Source organism: Neovison vison, chromosome 3 (genome assembly GCF_020171115.1).
Source record: "Neovison vison isolate M4711 chromosome 3, ASM_NN_V1, whole genome shotgun sequence".
NCBI lineage: Eukaryota > Metazoa > Chordata > Mammalia > Carnivora > Mustelidae > Neogale > Neogale vison.
In genome coordinates, this window is record NC_058093.1 from 213,773,855 (window position 1) to 213,790,660 (window position 16,806).

The following is a 16,806-nucleotide window of genomic DNA, read 5'->3' on the forward strand; positions in this document are numbered from 1 at the left end:
TACAGTGACCTATTGAGGATCATGAGGGCACCAGGTGCCCTTCTGGGCATTCTTAATGATGTTGTCAATAGATTATAAAGGAATCACTAACTTTTTCATTCATTTTTGTGAAGATGATGCTTTCATTTTCTCCTCCAGCCTAACCCCAGCTGTGGCCTTGACCTGGGCTTGAGGCAGGACTGAAATGAGGGATCAGAGAGATTAGCCTGGAGGCCACAGTGGGGGAGAGATGACAGTAGGGGCACCTGCACCCCCATCTGTGAGTTCTCAGACATGTTCTTCCATCCTCTAGGTTTCTAGAATTAGGTTGCACAGACTCTGCTGCTCCCAGGATCTGGGACCAGGACCAGGACACTCCTTACTTCCCTATGTCAGGGACCCCTCCTTTTTGTGGGTCTGAGTGTCTCTGTTAGAACTATCACCCCTGGGTTTTGGTTTTTGGTTTCTTGCTGGGCTTAGAGGTTCTGAATCACTTTGTTTCAAAGCGAACATCCCCTTTCCCACTGAGCTCACTGGAGCCCCAACTGTGGCCTTTGAGGACATGGAGAAAGAAAATGTTTAAACATTAGGTGATAAGAAGCACCTTGGGTGAAGATATAGAAGCACCCTTCTTGAGTACCTGTCCAGTCCCCGCAGAACCCAAGAGATGTTCCTTCTGTGGGCATCCTCCTGATTACCTCTTATAAACCAAAAAACCTCAATCAAATTAATTTGCAGCAGCTGAGGCTGGGCACCCTCCTCTGACCTTGGCTCTTACCCAGAACCCCAAACCCCTCTCCTTCACCAGAATAAATCCAACTTCAATAGTCTGCAGGTATAATGTATTCTGTCTTCACAGGGGACAGAGGAGAAGTTCCCGGGGTAATGGCAGTGAGCGAAACCTCATTCCACCAGTGCTCCATGAGCCAATCTCCCCTTCCTTCCCCCAGCCTGTCAGCCTGGACATGCTCCTTTATTGGCAGGAGCCATTCACACCTCTAGATTCTCCCAAAAGAATCTCCAAGTTAGGGACACCTGGGTGGCTCAGCTGGTTAAGTGTCTGCCTTCGGCTCAGATCACAATCCTAGAGTCCTGAGATCGAGTCCCAAATAGGGTTCCCTGCTCAACAAGAGAAGCAGAGAGTCTGCTTCTCCCTCTGCTGCGCTCTCTTCCTCTCTGTCAAATAAATAAAATCTTAAAAAACAAAACAAAAAAGGAAAAAACTCTAAATGATCTCCCCACTCAGCACCAGCAGGAGCCTCTCAGATGCACCTCTTCCAGTTGAGGTGGATGTTGTAAATAGCATGCCATTTTATCTGCCACACTGATTTTCTCATGACCTTAAGCTCCAATGCAATGCAGCTTTTCCTCTCAATTTTTAGTCCAAAGCCTATCAGTCTCTGCCCAGCAAGACACGGGGGGTGGGGGATCTAAGGTCTTTGATTTCCCCTGGACTTACTAAATTTCAGACACTTTTCCTAATCTAGGTACCTCGGGGTTTCAGGCACCAACTGTGGCATGAACTTGGCACATGATCAAGGTCAGGGAGTTGGAAAAGAGACTTCAAGTTTCAGAGACCTTCTGGAAAAGAGACTTCAAGTATACACTTGGCGTATGAGGCAAAACAAAAACAAAAACCTGAAAACCAGTGGGAGGAAAATGATTAATTGATGCTATTGTTAAAATTGGTTCTCCGTAGGGAGGAAAATCAAGACAGACTCTGTACCACACGGCATTAAGAAAGAAACCCAAAGGGGATTAGAGTAAAGCTATAAAGATAATGAGTAATCTGCAGGCGAACATTTTTTTCTGTAACCTGGAGGTGCTGCTTGAGCATGGCACTAAGCAAAGGGGAAGCAAGTCAGTGAATATCAAACTAAAAATTTCCATCCAAAAAGATAAAAGAGACAATTGTAAATGCCGGATTATAAACTGGGACAATAACTTTTTAAGGCAGTTGATTAAGGTCTGGGAAATGAGAAAACCACAATCAAGAGAGGGAAAATGGATCTCATGGAAACATACAGACATATACATGGGCAGCTCCCAGAAGGCTAAAGGGTAAAGGCCAAAAGCATGCCTTCATGGTAATAACAATGCTGAAAATTTCTGAATACTGAAATACTGAAAATACTGAAGTTTCGCCTACAGACAAGCAAACGGAAAACAAGTGTACATCTTGATGGGCTCTCACCAACTGAACTCTGCTGTGTGACTAACACTCAGATAAAGAATTAGAATATGACCATGGTTCCATTTCTTAGGCAGCAGATTTTTAAGAGAAACTCCCACGTGATTCTAACAAGCAGTAAGTAAGGTTTCTAGAAGTATTACACAGGGCAGGGGTTTCCAAACTTCGTGTTGTCTTGAAGTCACCAGGGATCTTTAAAAAACATTGATGCCTGGCTTCAACCCCCAGATGTTCCAGTGTAATAGGTATGGGTGAGACCCAGTCATCCTGTTAATGGAGTACTAGATAGCCGTAAACATAGATCCCTACACGTACGGTAGAGTTAAAAAAAAAAAGTGACAGATTGGCTGGGCACTGCATAACAATAACATTGATGCAAATTTAAAATACTCATAAAACCACTATCTTTTTCTTTTTTTAGAGAGAGGGAGAGAGCCCACTTGAGCAGGGGTGGAGGGGCAGAGGGAGAGAGAGAATCTTGAGCCCAGTTCAGGGCTCAATCTCATAACCCTGAGATCATAACCTGAACCAAAATCAAGAGTCAGATGCTTAACCAACTGAGCTACCCTCATGCCCCTTTTCCCCCTAGATATATGTTAGCAAGAGAAAGGGTGTGAACTCCTGACACCTGGGACCCTGCCTGATCCTATCAGCCAGGTCTTGGGCTGCTGGGAGTTGGCCCAGCCCTGCAGCACCCAAGAACATAAACAATTTCACAGAACACCAGCATCAGACAAGGTCAGTGATGGATCAAGACAAAACAAGATCATACTGCAGTGATATCTGAATACAGACAAAACATGAGCTATTGTTCAAACCACAAAATGACCATACACCCACCTTGGTTGGCTCCTATGAGTGCCTGCTTCCCTACCAGCTCTAGATTTATACATGTCTTACGTTCCTCCTCTTAGGTTAGAATAGGACACTCTTCAATGATAGAATCACCCTGCCTTCCTGACAGCATCCAGCCACCCAACAAAGTCCTTCTTCCTTGAATCCTCTCCAAAATTCCCGAAAGCAAACCCAAATCCTATAATTCTTTCCTAACACCCTCTAACTGAGCCACCCCACCGTTTCCCAGGATATCCAGTATCCGACATTCCAACAAGTCCATAAATCCAGCCTTGTCTGGCTACAGGTGTATGCTTGAGGTTTTTGTCTGGAGAACATTGACGAGTACCCAGGATCACAAATAAATCTAATCATAATCGAAACACAGTTACCACGATATTAGAATGAACAAATCTATGAGGCTATAGCAGCAGGCCTAATCTAATAATTACCAGAATTTAACCTTATGGATAAGTGTAAACTGTATTTGGAAGTTGGTCAACAACTAACTCTAACATGATGTGAACGTTACTGCAGTTTCCCTTGGCGATAAATAGGTATTGCCAGGACTGCCTTGGTCTCATGCCTACATTCGCCACGGAAGGAACTGCTAAATTTTAGGGAGAGGTGAGTTGTAATAAAAGTATACAATTTAACCCTCCCAAGTGCACAGCCCGCAGAATTCTACCTACCTCAAGCCCCGTTGAAACCTGGTGCTGGTGCGCGCTCATCTTGGTCGGCAGGGGGCGCTATGCAGCCGTCCTGAAAAGAATACCGCCTCCCATCAGGGGACCTCTCAGGGGACTCTAAGGTAGTTGAACCAACATAGTCTTTACTGGGGTGTGACTGATCGCAGCTGTGCCCTGCCAGGACCAACGGGGAGCACCTGCCCTGCCCTCCACCCCTACTGGGCTGCTCCAGGAGGCCAAGCCCCTCCCCCAGACCATGCTCAGACTGGCCAATCAGGAAGCAGCATCTTTCGGCATCTCTGCCCCCACGTAGATGTTTGTAAGTTTTAGCTGGATCCGAGAGACCAGCCCCTGCTGTGGACTGTGGGCCAGAGCTGTGTGGTGCCTCCACCAAGGCCTGACCTCCCTGCTCCTCCTCACCTTCCTCTCTCTTTGCCCACGTGGCCTGCGGATGGAGTCTCAAGAAACAGCCCCTGGGTTTCTCTCTTGCCTTCCTCTGCGTTTAGTGTGGCTCTCAGCTCAGGAAGACCGGACTGGTCTCTGAGTCTCCCTCCCTCCAGGGCCCTGGACCCAGTTAGTGCTGACTCAGCCAGTCTCAGCGACAGTGGTTCTGAGACACATGGTCACCATCTACTTGATAAAATCAGAGCTTGACACGGAGTTTGGCGCAGTATTCTGCATGGACGAACCTCCCACAACATGTACAAAATGGAACTCGGTTGGATCAAAACATAAAAGCTAAAGCTGTAAACCTTTAGAAGGAAACATAGGAGCAAATCTTTGTGGCCTTAAATCTATTTCTTAAACACGACCCCAAAACCACACGCAATAATGAGACAGATCAATGGGGTTCGTGAAAACCAAAGCCCATGTGCATCAGAGGACACTGTCCAGAAAGTGAGAATAAAATTCACAGCATGGGAGAGAATATTTGCAAATCTCGTAAGAGTCTATTGTCTAGCATATGTAAAGAATCCCTAGAACCCAACAATAAAAAGACAAGCAACCCGACTTAAAAGTGGTCAGAGGACTAGCATAAACAGTTCCCCAAATGACTAATGAGCACATGAAAAGATGTTCAACATCACTAGCCATTCCACAAGGAGATGCCACTTCTTCTTCAGTAGGATGACTAGAGTCAAAAAGTTAGACAATAACAAAGATGAATGAGGTTATAGAGTAATGGGAACCCTTGTGCATTGCTGGTGGGAACATAAGATGGTGAATTTTATGCTGTGTGGATTTTATCTCAATTTTTTTTTCTTTTTTTTTATTTATTTTTTTTCCAATTTATTTATTTTCACAAAAACAGTATTCATTATTTTTTCACCACACCCAGTGCTCCATGCAAGCTGTGCCCTCTATAATACCCACCACCTGGTACCCCAACCTCCCACACCCCCCCCCCCCGCCACTTCAAACCCCTCAGATTGTTTTTCAGAGTCCATAGTCTCTCATGGTTCATCTCCCCTTCCAATTTACCCAAAAGCACATACCCTCCCCAATGTCCATAACCCTACCCCCCTTCTCCCAACCCCCCTCCCCCCAGCAACCCACAGTTTGTTTCGTGAGATTAAGAGTCACTTATGGTTTGTCTCCCTCCCTATCCCATCTTGTTTCATGGATTCTTCTCCTACCCACTTAAGCCCCCATGTTGCATCACCACTCCCTCATATCAGGGAGATCATATGATAGTTGTCTTTCTCCGCTTGACTTATGATTTTATCTCAATTTTTAAAAATTGATTTCTACATCTCCCCCTTAACTAGATGAGAAATTTAGCCCACTTGCATGCCAATTGTTTTGATACTTCTCCCAAAAGTGTTTCTTCCTTCAGGACAAGGGTGTCAACATTTCTGAGGCTTTTATGACATAGACTGATTCTATTATGCAATAATATTATGCTCTCTTGTTCATAAAATTTGGCTGGATATAGAATGCTAGGCTGAACTTCCCCTGTTCATTACACTGAAAATATTCCTCCATTTTTTTCTTGCATGCAGAAGTATGTGTGCAGTCAGCCTGGTTCTTTTTCCTTTGTAGGTGATCTTTTTCTCTCTTGAAACTTTTAGATTTTATTCTTTTTTTTAACCCTTAATTTTACTATATGTCTTGGTGCAGGGTTTTCCTTATCTCATCATGGGCCATCTCAAGCTGAGGTCTTTCATGTTCTTTAATTTTGGTACATTTATCTTCTACTACTTCCTCAAATATTTATTTCTCTTGGGCTTTTCCTGTCCTTTTATATCTCTTACTAGAACTTCAGCTGCCCATCCGACTGCTTGAGATCATTCTGGGATCCTCTTTCTTACTCAACGATCCATCCTTCGCCAAGTCGTACCAGTGCATCCCACAAAAGACGTATATGATTATAGTTATTTGGAAAAAACTATCTTCTGGAAGACCCAGGCTTTTTTTCTCTTCAACTGGACATGGGGAGTTCATTTCATAGAAAAGCAACAGCAAGAGAATGCTGCAGACAGCTCTAGTACGTCTAGAGTATAGCAGATAAAAATGATTAATTGTGGGACACCTGGGTGGCTCAGTTGATTAGGCGGCTGCTTTCGACTCAGGTTGTGATCCCAGCGTCCTGGGATCGAGTCCCACATTGGGCTCCCTGCTCGGCGGGGAGCCTGCTTCTCCCTCTGCCTCTGCCTCCCACTCTGTCTGCCTGTGCTCACTCTCTCTGACAAATAAATAAATAAAATCTTTTTTAAAAATGATTAATTGCTCATAATGGCAACACTGAACCACTGAAATGTACCAAGGTATTTTCTGAATCCAAAAAATCAGATTGTACTCATTATGGTTTTATTTTTTTCAATTTTTAGAAAGATTTTATTCATTTATTTGAGAGAGGGAGAGAGCATGAGTGGGGTGGGAGCAGGGTGGGCAGAGGAAGAGGGAGAAGCAGACTCCCAGTGGAACAGGGAGCCCCACTTGGGGCTTGATCCCAGGACCCTGAGATCATGACCTAAATAAAAGGCAGATGCTTAACCGACTGAGTCACCCAGGTGTCCCTCATTATGGTTTTAGTGTCCTTCTATATCTCAAAGTTCTAATACACTGATGTTTGGTAAACCAGATAGAACATTCAACAGCTAAGTCTTCTGGCAGTACATAACTTACTCATACATGTCTGGTATTTCGCCGCACAAATATTTTAAAATTCCAAATTCTTGATTAAGTGATGTATTGCTTGGATTCATTAAATATATTTAATAACAGATTTATTTGGACTTCTCTACTATACAAAATTAAATGTACAATTAAATTAGTAAAAAAATGCTCACTGTGGTTTTATGGAACATTAATATTCTGGCCAAAATGTTTATTAATGTATGCTGTAGTTTAGTAATATTGCCTTTTTAACTTAAATGTTCCCTTCTATTTTGTAACCAGCTTGGGGTGAGAGCAGGGTGCTGGTAAGAAATCTATGCCTTTATAATTCTTACAGATTTTTCTTTTTTTTTTTGGGGTCAGAGAGAGAGTGAGCACAGGCAGACGGGGTGGCAGGCAGAGGCAGAGGGAGAAGCAGCCTCCCTGCCAAGCAAGGAGCCCGATGTGGGACTCGATCCCAGGACGCTGGGATCATGACCTGAGCCGAAGGTAGCCGCTTAACCAACTGAGCCACCCAGGCGTCCCCAGATTCTTTTCTTTTTCCCTTTATTTCATAGCTTAAATTCAGTATAAACCTTAGTGATATCTTGGGCTTTGTGTATATTCTTACTTCTAAATAGGAGTAGTTCTTTAGAGACCCAGATTTTAATTTTTTTAATATTAATTAATTAATTATGGCGGGGTCTGAATGCACGACCCTGAGATCAAGACCTGAGCTAAGATCTAGTGTTGGATCCTTAGGGGCACCTGGGCAGGTTAAGTCAGTTAAGTAAATGCCTGTGCTCAGGTCATTATCTTGGGGTCCTGGGATTGAGGTCAGCGGGGAGTCTGCTTCTCCCTCTCCCTCTGACCCTCCCCTCTGCTCGTGCTCTCACTCACTCTGTCCGTCTCAAATGAATAAATAAAAATCTTTGGGAAAAAAAGAAAAGAGTTGGACGCTTAACGCTTAACCCACTGAACCACCCAGGCGCACTGAGACCCAGCTTTTTAAAAAAAACTGTTTTTTGGGGGGACACCTGGGTGGCTCAGTTGTTAAGCATCTGCCTTCGGCTCAGGTCATAATCTCAGGGTTCTGGGATTGAATCCTACATCAGACTCCCTGCTTGGCGGGAAGCCTGCTTCTCCCTCTCCCACTCCCCCTGCTTATGTTCCCTCTCTCGCTGTCTCTCTATCAATTAAATAAACAAATAAAAATTTAAAAAAATTTTTTGAAGTATAATTGACATACTAGTTTTGTGTGTACAACATACTGGTTGAATGCTTGCCTATATTGTGAAATGTTCACAATAAGTCTAGGTACTATCCATCACCCTACCTAGTTATAATTTTTTTTCTTGTGTTGAGAACTTTGAAGATTTACTCTCTTGGAAACTTGCAAATATATAGTATCCTCAGCTATATCACCGTGCTGTACCAGCTTTCTTCTTCAAGTTCACCATGGTTTGAAGTGATTACTTGAATTTTTAAGTTGCAAAAACTGTAATAGTATATTGGGAAACATCTTTAAAATGTTGGCAAACAATGAAATGTAATTGTGCAACGTTTAGAAACTTCGGCTTTAAGATTTTCTCTAAAATGATCAATACTGAGTAAAGATTAGCAAAGTAACTACTGTTCTTCAAAAAAGTCTTGGAGCACCTGGCTGGCTCAGTTGGAAGAACATGTGACTCTTGATCTCGGGGTTGTGAATTTGAACCCCAGGGTGGGTATAGAGATTACTTAAAGAAATCAAAGTTAAAGAAAAAAATATAATAAAAACTTTAAAAAGACTTCACTTGGATTAAAAGACAAGAATGAGGATTGAGATCAAACTCCCTTGAAAAATACTACGAATATTGCAGTTCCATCTGAGGAGAAGACAAGGATGGGAATATTATAAAATGTATTTGTACTTTTTTCATAGCACTGATGAGAAGCAGGTAGTTTTGTGATTGGTTGATCCAGGAGCCTTCTTGCAGGCATCATTAAAATCTGCATGGATTGAATTCTCTGAGCAAACACCCCGGGCTTCGCAGACCCAATTGCATTTCTCTTAGTGTCTCCAACTTAGTCTGGCAGCCTTGAACTTGTAAACCGTCTTTGGAGTTTCCCCCAGCCTTTCTGAGGTGGGGTCTCTTTTCTCTGGACAGACAGGAGATACCTGCGCTGAAGCAGCTGGATGTGATGTCAAGGAAGAGGGTAAAAATTCTTTTTCGGCCATAATGCCAGGAAAATGCTGTTCCTGGTGAGGCTGAGAGCTCTTGCTGAGGATTTCCTCATTTTTCTTCTCCAAAGAGACCTTGTTGGCCTCTCTGCGAACGGCTTCTTCATAGCCAGGATTCCTTACAAACCATGGGTCCTAATGCCGAGCAGCTTAACTTTCTCTACCACCACCACCACATCAAAGAGTCTTTCTGCATCTCAGCTTCAGGAGGAACATCTGAGGGCTGTGCCCCCCGCTCCTCCATTTGCAGCATCGACAAATATTCTGTATCTTCTGGTGTTCTGATCCCTGAGTGCTCCAGGGCAAACTGGCGGTCTCCAAGGCTATGTCTGATTCCTACTTTCCATTCACTAATAAGTAACACTGTGGGTGGGTTGTTTTTTTTTTTTTCTCCTGTATTTTTGTGGACGTTCTTTGGTTTTGTGTTGTGGGAAAAATAAATTGTTGAAGAAGATTCATCATCATCTCCGGAACCACCATCATCAGCAAGGTGCAGGTACTGTGACGCTCAGTATCATTCTCTTGACCTTGTCTTTGACCTTGCACTGGAAAATCTCCTTGTAAAAACTTTTCTGAGCAAAGGAGCCCATAGTCTCATCTGAGATATGATCTTTTTCCTCTCCATATGTGACCCCTGCCTCTGGGTTACTGTCAAGCTCACCCAGCAGGTTTTCTTGTCTCTCCTGCTCTCCCAACCAGGCCCAGTGTTCTTCATCCATAAGCAAAGCATCCTTGGACTTTACGTCATTTTCGAAGTGTGAAGTTTTGGGTCTCGAGCAAGGTTTGTGCACAATTTGGGGTTTTCTTTTCAATACAGAGTTGTTATAAATGTGTTTTCTTATCGCAAAAAGTAAAAAATAAAGTAAGCTAGAGAAAAGAAGGGGTTTTTAAGAAAATCATAAGGGAGAGAAAACACATTTATAGTACTGTCCTATTTATTTATTATTTTTTTATTTTTATTTATTATTTATTTTATTATTATTATTTATTTTAAAAATCCACATATGGGGTGCCTGGGTGGCTGTCAGTTTGGTGTCTGCCTTTGGCTCAAGTCGAGATCTTGGGGCCCAGGAGGGATCCCCACAAGGCTCCCTGCTCAGCAGGAAGTCTGTTTCTCCCTCTCCCCCTCCCCTTCTTCTCCCTCATCCCTCACTCATGCTCCTTTCTCTCTTCTCTCAATGAAAAATAAGGGGTGCCTGGGTGGCTCAGTGGGCTAAAGCCTCTGCCATTGGCTCAGGTCATGATCCTGGGGTCCTGGGATCGAGCCCTGCATCAGGCTCTCTGCTCAGCAGGGAGCCTGCTTCCTCCTCTCTCTCTGCCTACTTATGATCTCTATCTGTCAAATAAACAAATAAAATCTTTTTAAAAAATGAATAAATAAAATCTTTTTAAAAAAATCCACATATCAGTAGACCCACACAGTTCAAATCAGAGTCATTCAAGGGTCAACTGTATTTACTGATTCCCTACTAGACTCTAAGTTCCACAGGGACAGGGACCATGGATATTCACAGTGGCTGCTCTTGACCAAAGACTCGCAAAGAATAATCTACCTGGAAGAAGAGGTCATATAAAAACCCAAATCCCGGGACGCCTGGGTGGCTCGGTTGGTTGGACGACTGCCTTCGGCTCAGGTCATGATCCCGGAGTTTTGGGATCGAGTCCCGTATCAGGCTCCCAGCTCCATGGGGAGTCTGCTTCTCCCTCTGACCTTCACCTCGCTCATGCTCTTTCTCACTGTCTCTCTCTCAAATAAATAAATAAAATCTTTAAAAAAAAAAACCCAAATCCCAATTTCTCCTAAAATAACAGTAAATAAGGCTTCCCTAGTTAGGAGCACCAGCCGGTGATGCTGTGATTTATGATAAGAAATATATATTTGATCTTCTTCCAGTTCCTGGCACTGAGCTCCTAAAACTTTTGGAGCTCCTTCCCTTCCTTTTTCCCTCCCTTCTTCCTTCCTCTGTCCCCCGCCCTTCCCTTTTCTTTCATTCTCTCTCCCTTTCTTTCTTACTTTCTCTCTCTCTCTCTCTTTCTCTCTCTCTCTCTCTCTCTCTCTCTCTCGGAAATAGAAGTATATTGAATGCACCACAAGGGAGCAGAGGGCATGACAGCAAAGGAGACACTTTCTGCCTGGAGATGAGAGCCCTAGAGGTGTCTTTTGTTATTCATAATAAACCCCAGACAACCACACCTGTAACTGCAGGGTGTGGGTAGGCACATTACTGGTGGGGAACCCCGTTGCTTCTTTTCCTGCCCTGGGAGAGGATTTCTTTCCCTCTGGCTGGGAGCTTCCCCACTGTCAGTATGACCCAGAAGACCTTCAGCATGGACACCAGAAGGAGCCAGCTAGCAGACTGCCAGTCCCATGGGGAACTAAGTCAGAGTCAGGAGTTTTTCTGCCCTCTGCCCTGAAAATTATTCCAGGCATGGAACACCTTGCAACCCCCTCTAGAATTCAGCAAGTGTTCTCATCTCAGTGGCTGGTCCTACTTATGCCTTTTGAAGAGAAACAACAGCTCAGGTGACCCACTCCCTGGAGTAACCCTTTTTCTTTTTTTCTTTTCTTTCTTTTACCTCCACCAGAAGAGAGACCTTGCCTTAGAGCCCCTTGAGAGGGTACCTGGTTGGCTCAGTAGGTTAATCATCTGCCTTGGGCTCAGGTCATGATCTCACATCGGGTTCCAGGCTCAGTGGGGAGTCTGCTTCTCCCTTACAAGGCCCCTGCTTGTGCACTCTCTCTCTCTCTCTCTCAAATAAATAAATAAAATCTTAAAAAAAAAGAAAGCCCCTTGAGAACTGAGGACCCACTTCACTTCCTTGGCTTCCCTCTGTGGCTATGTCTTGCTGAGAAAGTTCTAGAATGAGACGAGGAGAGAAGGGATGGTAAAGCGTGATGGTTGATTTCATGTGTCAGTTGGACTCATCCAAAGGATGCCCAGATTCAACATTATTTCTAGGTGTGTCTGTGAAGGCATCTCTAAATGAGATTAACGTTTGAACCAGTGTATTCACTGAAGCAGGAGACCCTCCCCAATGTGGGTGGGCATCTTCCAGTTTATCGAGGGCCTGACTAGAACAGAAAGGAGAAGGAAGGAGGAATTGGTCCCTTTCTGCTTCCCGTCTCCCACTGACCTGGGACATTGGTGTTCCTCTGCCCTTGGACTGGGCTTTCCACCACCGGCTCCCCTGATTCTCAGGCCTCTAGACTCAGACTGAGTGACACCACTGACTTTCCCGGGTCTGCAAGATGGTGGGTCATGGATCGCTGGGTCCACCGTCTTGCAGACATCTGGCAGATCACGGGACTTCCCAATCTCCATACTTGAGTGAGGCAAGTTCTCATAATAAATCTCTTCTTACATATATCTCCTATTGGTTCTATTTCTCTGGAGAGCTTCTGATTAACATAGGGACATTAGTCTTCATCTGAGGGCTTTGTGGGGAGGGCTTTATGGGCAGCACAGAGTAGAGAGTAGGCGTCAGGCCTTCTGGAAGTGCTCGGTGATGGCGGTCAAACGCAGGTGGGGCAGGGATGGGACACACAGAACCTCTACAGGAGCAGGGACTGGCCAAGGAGGGGGCTGAGGACCAGGGGGACACTGACATACTTGCTCCCCAGGGAGACTATTGTGAAGAGGAGAGAGGTCAGAAAGGCTCGGGCCAGGCTGCTGGAGGACCCGATGGGGGAAAAAGGCTGCTCTACCTCTGCCCCCACCTGCCCTGGGCCCCACCTGGGCACTCCCACCCACAACAGCAAGTCCCTTCTGGTGCTTCTTTCTCAGAAGCTGTGAGCCACAGCTACTTCGTTCTAGGAGGAAAGGGGACTGGGTTTGGCGGAAGGGAGCAGCAGGAATGTGGAAGGGGACAGAGTACCACACTCACCCCAGGGCCACAGCATTTTCTGCCGTACAAAGCAGGTGTTTTCACCACCCTAAGGTTGTGTTCTCTCTACTGTTTCACCAGGCATGTAAATTCAGACAAGAATCATATTATTGGGGGGTTCAGCTCCCTCAGGAGGACGTTGAGGTTACCCTACCTCAGACACCCAACCTTGCAGGCTGGCCTCCTGGGCACTGGCCCATGAGGTTCCAGCAGGTGCTTCCTCCCCGGACGCTTCCATGGGGCCAAGGCAAGAGTCACAGAGGCGGCTGTGGGACCGTTCCCCAACCGACACTGCAAATTCTAGAAATTTCGGGATGGTGGCGGCCAGGAAGCAGGTCTACAATGGCTCCACCCCTGGGAGGGCACAAGAGGGTGCTGGCCCAGCCCTGAGAGGGCCCCAGGAGCCGTGGCAGCACAAAGGAGACAGAGCCCAGCGCGTCTACACCATGTCCTGGACTCCTGCCCTGCTGGTACTCCTCGCTCACTGCATAGGTGAGAACACCCCAGAGCTTGCCACCCCCAGCCCCATCCCCTGCCCTCGCCTGCCCCAAATACTCATGTGCTTCTGTGTCCCCAGGCTGTGGCTCCCAGCCAGTGCTGAGCCAGCCGCCATCGGTGTCCTCGTCCCTCGGAACCACAATCCACCTGCCTTGCACCTTGAACAAAGACCATGATGTCAACGTTTACAGCATCTACTGGTACCAGCAGAGGCCCGGTCACCCTCCCAGATTCGTGCTGAGATATTTCTCCCACTCAGACAATGACCAGGGCCCCAAGATCCCCCCTCGCTTCTCCGGATCCAAAGATTTGGCCAAGAACACGGGGTATTTGAACATCGCAGAGCTGCAGCCTGAGGACGAGGCGATGTATTACTGTGCGGTGGGGGCCCAAGGCATGGAAAAGGTGAGGGTGAAGAGGAGGGAAGAAAAGGAGCCTGCTGCTCCAGGGTCCCAGGCACCCCAAGACTCACATACCGTGATCTAAAGACAGATGGGCACGCATCCTTAGGGAGAGGCGCGTGTGGGCAAGGAGGGCTGTGGCCATGAGCTTCACAGGGCTGAGGAGAAGAGTCCTGGCTCCGCTTTTTCTTGTTTGGCAGCTTTGCTGAAACCCCACAAATTCTTATTGTCCCCCTCCCCTCTGCCCCCAGAAGGCCAGATTGGGGGAATTAAACTCGCTTGTGTCTTGCACAGTTTTTCCACTGAGTTTGGTGCACCTGGTGTGCTGAACTGTCCTGGGGAGGCCCCAGATGTTCTGTGAAAGGTCAGAAGGAATGGGACGCACCCAAGAACCAACCTAGGGTGAAGGTCCCAGGAGACCGGTGGCTCACAGTCTACGTGACCCCAGTCTCTGCATTGGAAGGTCCTGGGGGGGTAGGGGCTGCACCTGGGGAACATGCCTGTTGAGGACGGGATGCTGGATCGTGCAGAGGTTACAGGGTGAGCAAGCCTCTGGGGGGTTGTGGGCACCAAGGGACAGGTCAGGAGCAGGTGCTCCAGCCCGGTTCTTCTGATGTTCGAACACGGTTCTCTGTGGTGAGGCTGTCCTGTTGAGCAGCATCTCTGACCCCTAACCCAACAGATGCCCAGACCTGCGCCTTCCCGCCCCTAATTACAACAACCAAAAATGTCCCCAGACATTGCCAAAAGTCCCCAAGGTGGCAAAATTACCTTGATTAAACACCACTGATGCAGGTGAGAGAAACGCATGGATTCTTTTGCGCAAGAGAGTGGCAGCGGCTGGCAATTATTTTCTATATAAGGCCGTAGAGTAAATAATTCAGGCTTTCCAAATTACTGTGACAGCGGTCACAGATAACAAACACATAAATGGATAGGTATGGCTGTGTCCCTATTTAACTTTATTTACAGAAACATAGGGCCACACCAGATAGTACCAGACCTTGCTGACCCCTGCTCTGGAGGAGCTCTGCTGCTGCTGGGTCTCAGTCAAGACGCATTTGGTGGGGCAATCAAGGTCAACTGCAAGTCCTCCTGCCTGATAACTCCATGGAAACCTCCAGACCTGGGGAAAAACCTGGAGGCAGGGGGAGTGGCCTCACCAAAAGGTTTACTGGGTGAAGAGGAAACAGTGGGTGCCTACAGGCCTGACCTATTGTGCAGCAACCTGAGTCCCTGGGTGGTGGGTCAGGATGTACCCTGCAGGAAGGGACCCCCTATATAGGTACTTAGGGGGGACATGCCTCCTACTCAGAGAGGTGCCAGGCAGACTATCCGTCCTATGATCCCAAACATGGGTGAGAATGTCCATTTCCCAAGGGGTCCCCCAGAGAGGTGGGCGCATGTCAGTACTGGCCCTTCCGCCAGTGTAAAACAATGGCCTCAGCTCATGCCATGTCCTAGGTACCCTCTGAGTTTCTACTTCCTCAAATGCACTGTGTTCTTCTTCTTATTGTATTATTTCCTTATCAGTCACCAGGCCTGGCCTTCCTCTTTGTCAAGTCCTTTCCTTTAGCCTGAGTCATTTCTCACCTCAACCATTATCTGGCTTCCTGCCGGTCCCCACTGCTCAGCCTGTACCCTCTGTTCCTCCTCATTACTCCCAGATCCAGCTTTGCCTGCACTCCTCCTCTCTAACTAACCTTTGCTTGTCTCCCACCTTCAAAGTCACTTATGCAATCCACATCTGTAATTTTTAATTTTCTATTGGCTACATTTATTTAAAAAGGTAAAAAGAAAGAGGTGAAATGATTTTTTTTTTTAGATTTTATTTATTTAGTTGACAGAGATCACAAGTAGGCAGAGAGGCAGGCAGAGAGAGCGAGAGGGAAGCAGGCTCCCTGCCGAGCAGAAAGCCTGACGTGGGACTCGATCCCAGGACCCTGAAATCATGACCCGAACCGAAGGCAGCGGCTTAAACCACTGAGCCACCCAGGCGCCCTGTGAAATGATTTTTTAAAAGATTTTGTTTATTTATCTGACAGAGAGAGAGATCACAAGTAGGCAGAGAGGCAGGCAGAGAGAGAGGGGAAAGCAGACTCCCCACTGAGCAGAGAGCCCAATGCGGGGCTCGATCCCAGGACCCTGGGATCAAGACCCGAGCTGAAAGCAGAGACTTTAACCCACTGAGCCACCCAGGCACCCCTGAAATGATTTTTAATAGTGCATTTTACTTAAGCCAGTACATCCCAAATGTTATCATTGCAGAATGCAGTCAATATAAAAATTAGCTATGATGGTTTTAAACTTTTTTTCCCAGTATGAAATCCTTAAAATCCAGTGTGTATTTTACACTTGTGGCTCATCTCAATTTGGACTGGCCACATTCCCAGTAATCAACAGCTGCCTGTGGCTTGGACAGGAAGGTACAGATTGAAGGGGGAAATTCAGACTCTTTATCATGACGCAGTCTTTGGAGGCTGGCCCAGATTTGGTGCCAAGTCTCATGTCTCATACATCCCCCCCTCAAGTGTTTCTGCCACATGAAGTATCTGCAGTTGATCCAACACCTAATCCTCTTGGTTGCCTCCAACGCTTTTTCCAAGCCGTTCATTGACAGACAGGACTTCCTGACCCTTTACAGTGTCCTCCAACTGGTGTCCCAGTTCAGGGTTCTACGAGAATCTCAAAACTTCCTCCTCAGGCAATAATATTTCCCTGACCTCTTAACGCAGTTACCAGCTTCCTGCCATGTGTAAACATTGTGGTTTCCTAACTAAGCGCCTACCACACAGATCTAAGTTTTTTTTTGCAAGTCTCTCTCCTAACTAATCTGCAAATTCTGCAAATCCTGGTGGGCAGGATCCACTCCATGCGTTTGATGTGTCTGATAAACACAAGGAGCTGACAGAGTTAGGCAAAGAGATGAATGAGCAACTGATGGCACGACCAAAGGGATTTCTGAGTTCCAAAGACCCTGCCATTCTGGGACTCCTGGAGATGGCT

At 46.3% G+C, this 16,806-nt stretch overlaps 1 protein-coding gene across 1 annotated transcript; it reads left to right on the plus strand.

Annotated features, from left to right (window-relative positions):
* Nucleotides 1–13,286: 13,286 nt before the first annotated feature.
* On the plus strand, nt 13,287–14,091 carry LOC122903204 (immunoglobulin iota chain-like). Its single transcript, XM_044243791.1, has 2 exons — nt 13,287–13,393; nt 13,479–14,091. Exons 1-2 carry the CDS (start codon nt 13,348–13,350, stop codon nt 13,883–13,885), a joined length of 453 nt encoding a protein of 150 aa, XP_044099726.1. The 5' UTR covers nt 13,287–13,347; the 3' UTR covers nt 13,886–14,091.
* Nucleotides 14,092–16,806: the final 2,715 nt, after the last annotated feature.

Excerpts from the sequence above, each read along its gene's own strand:
- LOC122903204 (XM_044243791.1), top strand. The coding sequence starts at position 13,348 with ATGTCCTGGACTCCTGCCCTGCTGGTACTCCTCGCTCACTGCATAG. Across the intron at positions 13,394-13,478 it reads ACTCCTCGCTCACTGCATAG|GCTGTGGCTCCCAGCCAGTG; the intron begins GTGAGAACACCC and ends CTGTGTCCCCAG.